Source organism: Anas acuta, chromosome 1 (genome assembly GCF_963932015.1).
Source record: "Anas acuta chromosome 1, bAnaAcu1.1, whole genome shotgun sequence".
Classification (NCBI taxonomy): Eukaryota; Metazoa; Chordata; class Aves; order Anseriformes; family Anatidae; genus Anas; species Anas acuta.
Window position 1 is genome coordinate 110,196,772 of NC_088979.1, and position 12,306 is coordinate 110,209,077.

At 38.1% G+C, this 12,306-nt stretch overlaps 1 protein-coding gene across 12 annotated transcripts in view; it reads right to left on the reverse strand.

Annotated features, from left to right (window-relative positions):
* Positions 1-12,306, reverse strand: part of EPHA6 (EPH receptor A6) — a 521,188-nt gene that overhangs the window by 254,486 nt on the left and 254,396 nt on the right. For all 12 annotated transcript variants that reach the window (XM_068692642.1, XM_068692557.1, XM_068692578.1 and 9 more), the window contains one exon: positions 4,709-4,864. In XM_068692642.1, the coding sequence (XP_068548743.1) occupies positions 4,709-4,864 (156 nt within the window). The remainder of the gene's footprint in view (positions 1-4,708; positions 4,865-12,306) is intronic.

Genomic DNA, 12,306 nt, shown 5'->3' on the forward strand with positions numbered 1-12,306 from the left:
GTTTTAAAACTGGTTCAAATCTAATCTTACATAAACTACAGATACTATGACAATGGGTTATCACAGCTTAGTTTTTGTATGTCCCTTCAATAAGTTTGGCATGCTAAAACATAGGAATTAATGTGCATCCAGGCACTAAGAGAGCTTTTTCTTTTGCCTGGATTTGTCTATCTTAATGTGTTTAGTTTGTAGTTCTGTGTAGACAGTATCAGCCAAAGAGCCAATATGGTAGATAAAATAACTTTTTTAACCATATACTGTAAAGTGAAGGTTGTTATATTTATGATTTGGGATTTAACTCTCATTTATAAGAGAAAACACGAATTATTGTACATTCATATTTCAATGAATAAGGAGAAGATTATCTGTTATGTTAGGGATGTCTGAAAGTATATGACTGTCCGCCTGCAAGTACTGAAAAAACCCTCAGACACCCTTCATACTCAAGGCCCCTCATGCCAATTTGCATGACGATTAAATAGCTTTTTAATTGCTGTTAAATTATGCCAGTTAAACTGTGATTTCATGCAAATATTAAGCTGTAATGACATGCAGTGAATCATTTACTAAGATTTAGAACTTGGAACAAAGAGAGACAATTAATTCTAATCCTCAGATTCAGCTAAATTATGTGTCACTGGGCTTTTATGGATGTGGCCCGATTGCTTTGTTATCATTTATAAATTACACAAAGATTATTTGACACATCAAAAAAACTTGGCAGCAATAACCCTTCTGCAGACATCTGTGTGCAAGGCTCTCAGGGATTTCCTCATATTGTTTTTAAGGAAACCAAGTACATTGGTGAAAATGATGGATCCTTTTCTCACAGCAAAATTCATGACTTTGGATTTTATGCAGAAGAGTAAAACAGTTCAGATGGATGAGCATTACTAAAAATGAAGCTCTTCTGCTTTTTAGATAAAACACAGCCTGAGTGTGAGCAATGCCTTTTGCTTCATTTGCGAATTATAATGAAACAAGTATTTCTACACCCTCTGTGGAGTAGACTGGCACTGATCTCTTATGGAAAATCAGGCTTACTCCAAGAGCATCACAGCTGAGTTTATGCCTCATGCTGTGCTTCGCACCTCGCCTAGCTGCTTTGTGTATGCTCTCCATCTATGAAAGTGAAGTGCATTTTGCCCTTTGTGGAAGGAAGGAGGAGCAATCCAAATGCTGCAGAAGTCTGGTGAGGACAGTGCAGTATTTTACATAATACAGGGCAATGACTGTCTGGAAAATATTTTTTTTTCTTTTTTTTTTTTCTTTTTAAGCGAGAACTGTCTGTTACCAACTACTACTCTGCCACACTGCCATAGTTGTGTATTACTTGACAACTGAATTCACAGCAGAAGTGGCAGAAATTAATCATCATCTCATGAGAATACTCAGAATCACCATCTACCTGTGTCCCTTGAGTTCATAATTGCTTTTTTATATTCATACATACATATATGCAGCATAGATTAGTAACACCTGATGTGGAATGCTGTATTACATTTTTGCTTTTTCAGAATCATTTAATCTTTTCTCAATGAAGCAGGCAGGAAGAATTTCCTCATGACAGGAACTGGTGACTGCAATACTCCAAGTCTGAGCATAATGATAAATTACAAACAAATATATATATATATATATACACACACACACAAATAGCAATAGAAGCAGTACAGTCAAAGGCTTCCAGCCTGTTGCTTGATTTTGCTGTTGGAACACTCTTGCTCTTAAAAAGTTTCAGTATGGAGGATACAGTTTGTGCCAAAGGTTTCTGAACAGAATATAAGTTTGTTGGCTCAAAATTGTTTAAGCATAACATGAGAATAGATGCATTCATACTCAGACTCAACGAAAGACTGCCTGCCTTTGACCTTGAAAGATAGATCAATTTATTCAATTACATTATAGTGGGAAATGTTAGTTTATGCACAGAGTAATCAGACAGGGAAGAAGATACGCTGTTATTTGTTGCTCACTGTGTGTGTGGAGAGATCACTGATAGAGTACTCACAGATGGCAAAGAAATACAATAAGGAGAAAGAGCAGAAGCAAGAGATTGATAACAAGTGCCAATTAAATGGAAAAAGGCTATGAGAAAGTAATTAACAATATATCCCAATGTAATTTTCTTTTCCTCTCATTAAAATTAGAATTCTACTATGCTTTCTATGAAGTGCATACTCTTCTTTTACAAAATACAGTTTCATGAAGTAAAAATGGGAACTGTACAATCTTGGGAAAATATACAGTATGCACTTTCACAGAATTAATGAAATTAGATTCAAAGCTCAGCTTGAAAAAATGGATGCCTGAAGCTAAACTCTTCAATTCATAGTCTCTTGGATCAAGGTCCTTATTCTCCATATTGCTATTCATGCAAGTTTTCCAGAACCAAGGAAAAATTCTGGAGTGAGAAATCCTTCCTAACCCTATACAGGAATGAAGAGAGAGAGAATAAAATATCTACCTATTTTAGGCATATTGCTTTTCAGGACGCAAGGAAGCAAATAAAATAGGTTTGAATGTAGTCGGTTTAAAATATTTTAAAATGAAGAGGTTTGTAAAGAGAATCCATTAGTAAATGTGTTTGATTCAAGAACAACTCGTTTGAAAAGTCACAAGAAAAATTTCTAATCTCTTATCTTGTCTCATATGTCAGGATAAAAATTTGCAAATTGACATCAAAAATAGAGACCTGTCCCAAAAGTGTTTATGTAGAAAAGGCATATTCTTACTGTGCAGCCTTTTCTCTTTGTGTCGTCAAATTGACTCACTTTTTTTTTTCTAACTTTCAAGCTCCTTTTATTACGGTAAAGCATGACAGTTTGGAAGAAACATGCTAAATTCTACCCTGTCTCATACATCACCAATATCTTTGTTTATTAAATTTAAATTAGCCACATCTGCACAGACCCACCGAAGGCAGTAAAGTTGTATTTATGACAGAAACATAATTTTAATAACCGAGAGCATAATTTGAAGGCAGTGGGGCTAAAGATACTGGTTAGGGAATAATTTAGCCTGCAGACTCTTCATTACTGATGATATGCAAGAAGATAAGAACACAGTCTGCCTGTCAGAATCTTAGTGTCATTTCCAGAGCTGACAATTAGTGAAATAATCATCATTGTAGGTATAAGATGAATACATCTGCTATTAAAGTCAGTGAAATACTGGTACCTTGCAATCTAGGTTGAATAAGAGGCGATCTCTGGTGGCACTGAACCAAGAAAAAGGAAGAAACCAGAATGTGGTTCACGGTCTCCCTTATTTGTTATTTCTCCAAATCTGAGGTGAGATGGGGCACTGGTACTGCTGTTGTGGTTGATTTCTTCCCTACACCCACTTATTCGGTTGCTCTGGCTGATATCCTCAGCAGGAATAGAGTGGTCTGGAAGCAAATCTCTCCCGACAGCTTCTCAGCCAAAGCAGCTTTCAGCATCCCAGTTTTGTTGGGGAAAAGGGAGCAGGACCAGGGTGCTGTAGGCACCCTGGCTCTCGTGTTCCTCCTTACCTTATCAATACTGGTGGGTAGCTGGGCTTAAAATTGTGCCCTGAAAGATAACTAGAGGAACATAATGCCATGTATGAGCAATTTTTCAGAAAACCATCTTTTGGAAATGAAAAATCAATGGCATAAGTAATGTGGTACCACATCTGCATAATGTATGAGTGAAACCATCTTAATAAGCATGAAACTGTCAAGAGTGCCTGCGATGTGCGTTAGCTCTGTGGGTAAGTTTTCATAGCCTATGCTCAGGGCACTCATTTGAGTGGAATTGTTTGTAATCAACATTTTCCTTTGGGAAGTCTGAAACAACATTTTTCTCCCCTCACACATTCCGTAAAAAATGACAGACCTACACGCCTCACTCCAGAGTGAGCTGACAGCAGATTATGTTACTTGGTTTGAGGTGCTTCTTGAACCCACATCCCTCAAGCAGCTGGAGGCTGGGATGTACCCTTCACCTCTGAATGCCCTACGGCTAGATTGGACAACTTTCTGAGAGGTGCCTTGGATCTGATCAATGTCGCTTTTGGTGAAGATCATGCCCACTCAACGGACATGAAATGGCTTGGCCTATGTAATGACCTCAGGATTACAGAACACCTATAACTTTGTCAATCAGCCTCAAATTACCTGGTATATTCCCAGTTTACCCAGTGTAGTGCCACATGGAGAGACTAGCATGAACATGGGAAGTACTTCAATTCTGCTACTGTCAGCTCAGTTACTTTTACATCATTAGTCATACCAAAAATTGACTATGCACTGCTAACTACTGCAATAGTACTTTGGCTTTAATTTTTATCTGAGGAGACAGGAGAGTATGTAATACCCGTGTTTTGTTTTTTTTATTCATATGCAGCCGCAGTTTTTTGCAAGTTTTTGTGCAAGAATATTTTCAAGTCCTTAAAATACATATGAATAGTTAAAACTCAACATTGCTATCTACATGACAATGATTACATACCTTACATTATCCCTCAGAACTACAGGTTAATAAGTCATTAATGTAAGAAACATGGCAGTATTTTTAGGGATATAACTAAACAGAAAACTGCTGTTTGAAATTTGATCAAGAGATCTCTTTTGGTAATTTCTAACAGGATTATTCAGAAAATGTACAATTTCATGTCATTTTTAAATAAAAAAAATGCATAAATGAGTCACAGAACTGCAGACACTGGTAGTGATCAGACTTACGGGTACATGCCATAGTTGGTGGGTCTTTCTCAGCTCTGAAGTAACCTTTCTCACACTGACACACAGAAGTTGCTTCAACATAGGTCAAACTATGTGGAGGGCACTTGGAACACTTTACATTTCCAGCAAATGCTTTATAGAATCCAGGCCTGCAAGCTGCAAAACAAGAAAATATTTTTTTATTAATAGTAGCAAATTTTGGTCGTAAGTAAAATCTGTTCCATGCAGTTATAATGCACTGTCTTTTCTTTCCAACCTAGATATATATGCTATTCTGATCACATAATGCTTCACAGTTTTTATTTTGGTATATGGACTTAAAAAATATATGTTTGTTCTTGATGTCTGATGGGTAAACATTAAAAGAGACAGCTTCCTAACAGACAGCCATCACTGCTGCTTGGAACTGTTATCTAGGAAACTTCACTAGTATCAAGTAAACACAAGCTCACTGTCTATGTTTTATGTAGGTTCCATATATTAATAACAAGAAAGAGTGGGATAACTTCGTATCTACCAATGCTATTTATATGGCTTCCTTATTTAAGTAGTAGAGACTTTTAAGGCTCAATGTGCTTCTCCTCACAATGCCTTGATGAGACAGGAATGACATCCCTGTATTTGCAGATGGGCCTGACCTGCCCAGAGTCTCCTGAGAAGCCTCTGACAGCAGGGTCAATTAGTTGAGTCCTTTGCACTGTGTTGGAATGAGGGCTGGGAGGCACTGCTCTAATAACCTTTGGAGATGTAGGACAGAGGTGTCAATACCCTCTAGCACAAACTACAGAAAGCCTGAGGCTACTCTTAATTGTGTCAAGAAACAACCCAGATAGCAGCTGCTGTGGGGACGGGAGATGCTGCAGCAGTCAGAGCCCACCGCCCACCCAGTTGGAGCAGGAATCCCAGCAGTTCTTCATCACAGCTGAACCTTAAAAGCCTTTCTGCTGACCTTTAAAGCAGAAAAAATTATTTAAAATAAATGTTATCATAAATATGCCTGGTTTGCATTCTGAAATATTATTTTAAAACTGTTCTCAGCCTTTAGCACACAAGTTTAGACAGAGATTTCTTTTTTTCTCCTGCCAACTACATTCACACATGCCAGTACGAATTACAGGGACTGTCTTCTGGATTCTCGATCAGCAAACAGAACTGAAACAAATGAAAGTTCTCTACTTAGTCCAACTCTAACACGTGTGAACTGCATAGGCTCATATTCCTTCTGACTCCTTCACCAGTACAATGGAAGCCATTGGTATACATATTTCAAAGATCCATGTGGCTTTTTCTCATTTTGACATATTCAAGACTATATTCTTTATATTGCTACAGGAACTAGGCAGTATTTCCTTCCCTTGCAGTAAGACAAAATAACAATATTAGAATGCAGTGTTCAATAAATAAGTACCAAGATTTATGAATTTTATGGGTTCACTGTCAGTTCAAATTAAGTGAATTATTAAAGGCATTAACTTACAGATAACATATACACAGATCAGTTTTGCTTCCGATTCCAAAGCACTCACTTGATACGAAAGCTGTTTCATTAGTGTCTGAGGGAAAAGGGAGTGTGTGGGACTAAAAAAGGTAGCACTTGATTACCCATCAGAATGCAGGAGCCATTTTTTCAGATGTAATTTGAAGAGCTTAATTTTGACCCAACAATTTCAGCAGTTCTCCCAGTGTGTTCTTCTGACTTTGCTGAATAGGTATTAGGAAGGAATCCTGCCCTGCTGTCACCGAAGAAAAAATATAAGTATTTCTGGTGCTAGAGATAAGAGAGGTGGGAACAGCAGGGGATTTCCCTTTAAAAGGCTGCCGGTCTGATACCACCGTGATTACAGTCAGTGGCAATCTTATACTGATTGGAATGACAGCAGGTTTGGTACTAGGAAGACAGCAGCATTGTAGATATAGGCGGTAGATGCTGACTCCTCTCAGCTTTGCTGGGAGGAAGGAAGAGAGGAGGTAAGGTGAAATGTGGGAAGGGTGTTATGAATGCCTGCTCCTTTTTTACTCATGTCCAAATCCTGCCAGGCCTTAGCTGAAGATTAATATTAAATTCTTGCTTTTAATAGCTACCTTTCATACATACAGCACCACAACAAAGAAGTTTGTGATTAAAGAGGTGGCAATTCTAGGCTACCTTTTCACTCACAGCAAAATGAGTGCTCTTTACAATCCTTACTACTTCCAATTTTTTTTTTCCTGTCAGTTCTCAAATCACTCCTTCCCTTCTGTCCCCCAAATGACAAACCAGTTTAGATCAAAAGAAACACAGCAGTCTTATTCAAGAAAAATATTTTGTTTAAACTTCAAGCTGTTCATTATTCAAAAATAAAACTCAAGGAGAACATGATTTATTTCCAATTAAGAAAAAAAAAAGTAAACGTTTTATTCTGAAATGGCATTCTGGAGTATATTTAAAGCCTTTATGGTTTCAATATGGTTGGATTTTTTATTTATTTTTGTCTTATATATATACTCATGAAAATGCTGGGGAAAAATGGGTGAAGATGTTGATAGTCTACTTTCACTGGAGCCAACACAAATGCACGCACCTTTATGTCAGATAAACTCACATTCTAAAGCCAAAGATATCAGGACAGCTTTGGTACAGTTAAGTTTACAAAGCTACTGACAATCCTCCCCCATCCAAATGTAGAGTAAAACAATTACAATTACTGGATACTTTTAAATAAAATCCAGCCCTTCATAAACATACTAACACATGCTGAGAGCCCCCAAATGATCACAAGTTTTGGATAACCTCAGCTCCTGGGATAACTTGGTGCTGACTGCCAACATTCAAGGTGAAACTGTTCCTCTGTAAAGATCACTGAATATGCAGCACAGGATTGAAATACAGCACTTCAGCTTCCATACAATATCAAAGCCTATACTCTACTAACAAATATTATGCTTCAATGTCTGAATTTCAACTTCAGAAAGAAGCAATTTACCATTGCCTTTCAAAAACTAGCATACACTAAATTTCCTACCCAAGTTTTTAAAAGCTAATTTACCAAATGTCCCAACCATTGTAATTTCAGAGACATGCATGCATCTCATCTTTAGAGACTAGGGTGGTGCTTAGTCCAAAACACGGACAGAAGAATTTGTGAACAAGCTTATTTCAGAGAAAAACAACAACCAATAACATGAAAATTTGCCACAGTATCTGTTCAGGTAATAAGCAAGCAAGGTCATCACAGGCTGTTAATTTGCAACCTCAATTCCTAAGGAATTCCTCCTGAACATGAAACATGTCTAATAGCGTGTTTTAAGGGCTATGATTTCTTCTAACCTGTGAGTTAGACTTTGGCAGACTTCTGTCATGCCTGTTTATGCCCTGATAGGTACCACCAAACCAGCACAAACAGAGTACAGCTTTACACTGCTCATGGTCTGTACAGAACCATGTCTGCTCACTGTGAAGAAAAGAAGAATCTCCTTATTACTTCTTTGGCATATCAAACAGGACTGAGGATGGTTTGGCCTCCACTGTGGAGCTTCAGGCTGTGTGAGACCACTGCCAACTGTAGCTCAAAGCAATTCCAATCAAAACTTATAGGAAAATTGTACAAAGAATCAATGGTATATGCACTCCACTGTAATTTCCAATTTGTATAACGTTTTTTAGAACTGGGGTTTGCAAATGTTCTGCTATGAGATCACAGATTGCGTTACTGCATGCAGCAAGTCACTGTGACTGCAGCTTGTGGTATCAAACCATACACAGGTGCTAGACGTATTCAACTTAGAGAGTCCCCAAACCACATGAAAGCTAAAATAAGGATTAGGATATGACTCTGTAAAGAGCATAATCAACAGAATTACCTGTATGCTTAACTTTAACTGAGTTCCTTAATGAAGCAGGATCTTGGCTTTTGCCCAGCTTCCTATCCTCTTTGTTGCTTACTGATCTGTGGCAGTTCCAGCTCCACAGAACTCAGTGCACAAACTGCCTGATGGGCAAATCGGAAACTCAGGCACTTCATTATGAATAGGTTGTTGCTTTGTATTTGGAGAAGGAAAAAGGTCATCTTTCCCACTCAAAATCACACGTAAAATACATTACAAGTAAGTTAAAAGTTTGTTCTGGATGCTTATGTATGCAGGAATTTTCATTTTGTATGGGTTGATAAATTAGTACTTTCAAAATGTTTCTCATTATAACATTTCCTTCATTCAGCTAGCAGTTATTGTATCCATCATTTGCACAAATTATTTGTGCACTGATGACTTAAAAAAAAAAGTTTGTATTTGTTTGTTATCACACAGCATTTTTTTCTAACTTTTTAATCACTGGGAGGCATCTTATTTTCCCTGACTTTATCCAACAGAAGTGACTTTGTGAGCTACTAATTATATGAACTGTATAAGATTTGACTTTTGTAAAGCCTGGGGGATGATAATAAAATATTGCCTTAATGGTTAAGTAATTAGCAGGGTGTCTGAATGAACAATTCAAAGACACTAAAGTTTTCTCCAATGAAATACCAGGGATCATGCAGAGAAGCACTGATAATTTAATTGGCTTCACAAATGATAACATGTCTACAAAAGTGCTTTACTGTAGCTTTATCATGATTTGACTAGTGTTTTTAAGCTGTAGAAACTTTTTAATTAATATAATTTTCCTTATTTAATGTTTAATATATGACATTTAGGTTTGTTTGTATTACACACAGATGCATATGAAAAGATCTTAACACTTTACAAAGCTCTGGTGAACTCTTAAAGATACTGATTCATGACTTGCTAGTTTCCAGCTTGGGCACAGAGTAGGGAGAAGGCATTTAAGAAGCAGCTGCAAAAGAGTTTTAGCACTGTTGAAGCTATGTGCAGAGGTGCTGAAAGAGACTGTAAAAGCTTTTGAGGTGCATTGTGCACCAGAGCCCGAAGTTAATACTTATTGCTTAAAATGAGATAAGATCTCCACTGTTCCCAGCAGTGTTCCCAGTGTAGGTCTGTCTGTTTCCCACAAGGACTTGGGTGCATGCAGTGCATGGCTTGTGGCCATAACCACAGCAAAGGGTAATGTGCCACAGTAAAGTGCCTCTCCCCACCAACACTTTGGCTGCGGGGCCTTGGGGCCAGCTCAGAGCCAGTGCAGCTGAAGGTGGCCCCATCCCACTGGGGCCGTGGTTAGAGGCTTCCCCACAGCTCGATCCTGAGGACACAGACAGGGCTGACTCCTATCCCTGGGAGCTGCTTTCAGCAGTGGCTCCCGTTCTTGATCCCTATGCGAGCCACAGCCCTGCTGCATCACAGCCCTGCCTGTCCAGGGACCCTGCTGAGCCAGGAGCATCCACAGGCTCACATCCTGGCCTGGCTGCGGGTCGCACTCATGTTGGGGCTGTCCTGGTTGCCCCCCACCCTGCCCTGCACCCTGCTGGGATGGGTTCTGGCTGTGCCGAGGGAGCCCAGGCCGCTACGGGCCCCTATAGGCCCCAAGAGCTAAAATCTGGTGTCCCTCTGGGAAACCAGATAAATCACCAAAGCTGGGGGGGACAGCTGATGGCTGCCTGTAGGCTGACAGGCCCTGCTCTCTTGGTATTGCTCAGGCAGTGAGGAGTGAGGGCCTCACCTCTGGCTAGCTGAGACTTGATTTCTAAGACTGTCTTGAATTGCCATGTCTAATAAATAAGGTCATGGGTCAATTACCAGTCTTTAGTGATCGAGACAGTAATAACTGTTAAGTACTTCCCTTACATGAGAGGTACTCTGTGTGCTAACAAATGCAGACATGTCGGTCACCGCAGTGCTCACAAACCTTGCTCCGTTAAAGACAGGGGCATTTTCACTGCTTTGCACAAGCTAGCCATGGTGAGGACATACACTGGTTTCCCAGTTTTCCAAGGTCTGAATTGACAGTTACCAAGTAAGCTGAAGTAAAGGGAATGCAAAGAAAATGTAGAGCGATTTTTAGGTGTATCTGACACTTGTTGGTCTGTATGTGGGAAAACATTCCTCATGAAAATGGGAATTTTATAGTTGGCTGAGAACTCATCAATCAAATTAAAATGGAGAAGACTCTGCTGTCATTTACAATGAATGGCAACCATCAGTAGCTGAGGAAGAGATGGTTTAATCTTTCTGAAACACATAATTTGCTATGCTTTTACACACCTCATACATTTTCTTAAATTGCTTGCTGAAACCCATTATTGTACTATGAGACTGACATCTTCCATATTTGTTATATTCTGTCAATATATAAATATTACAATTTTAAAGTCCTTTTATCCTTCTGATACCCGATCACTTTATAAAAAGAGCAATCTAGGAAAGCCTGTTTGACTCTACTATTGTGCAGAAACTAGGATCTAATTTATTTTAAGCAATTATTTATTATTTCTTAAAAAAAATATTATTTTAACCAATTTATATTCTAGTAAAAGTATAGAAAAAAACAAAGAAGTGTATAGGAAAGAATAAGGAAAAAGAATATAATGGAAGATGCACAATGTATTTTACCTACAAAAGGCAGAATATGATCACAAAGATTAGGATATTACAAAATAAGGATATAATGACAGTCTTTGAATGTGAGTACTATCTGATTTAGTAATTGCATGTCTTTTCTTTCTTCACATGATCCTTGTTTTATTCAGGTCACAAATGGACTGAGAAAAAAGACGAGATGTGCGTTGGGTCATGTTCGAACTGATAGTGAGATTATGCAGGAGGAGTTGCTTTGCTAGAAACAGAAGGCATTGAGAGAGAGAGACCAGCCATGATAGATTATAAAATACAGAACATGCTGCTTAGTCGAAGCTACAAGAATAAAATACATCATATATCAAAAAAGCAATTATCTAGCTTGGTTCCCCACTTCCTACAGATGGTAAGGAGAGATCCATACCCAACTTACTGACAAAATGACCCAACCATTTTAGAAGAATGGACTGATTTTCCTTTACATTTGAGGTAAATCTGATGGGATTATATGTCTGTGTGCTGGGTTATGCACTTAAATGCATCTGTGTTTGTATACTAAAATCAATCTCTTCTCTTGCCAATATCTTCTGCTGTCTAATAATTCTATTTTTTGGGGTGGAGAAGAGAGGACAGCATTACTCGTATCTTTGGCTTTGGAAAGCAAAAAGGGAGAGGAAAGAAAAAGAGTCAGGTACAAGGCTGCTTTCTCTAATTAAACTATATAATGAAGATAGTTAAATTAAATTACATATTCTTTGTGTTGTCTTTTTTTTCAGTGACTTATTTTCTGTCATTCTTGTATTTCAGTATTCTACCGAGACTGTTTATTAAAATGATTACAAGAAATGACAAAAGAGATAATTGGTATATATCAAACTATTTTAAGTTCATGTCAATACAGTTTTTCTCTGTATAAAACATCAGTTGCAATTCAACAACCGGAGCAGTGATTTGGGTCACATACCATGTTTTTAAAGAATCTGAATTTTATCCATAAGCTCATGCAGGCAAGGAGAACAGTCAATGATATTAATTTTATCACTGCCTGTCATACTAGATACAATTCAATGGCTCATCAAAGAGCTGGGATCTTCACTACACAACACAGGTGCACTATTCTGCACTTCTTAAGGTGCTTTGTTAGCTACTTC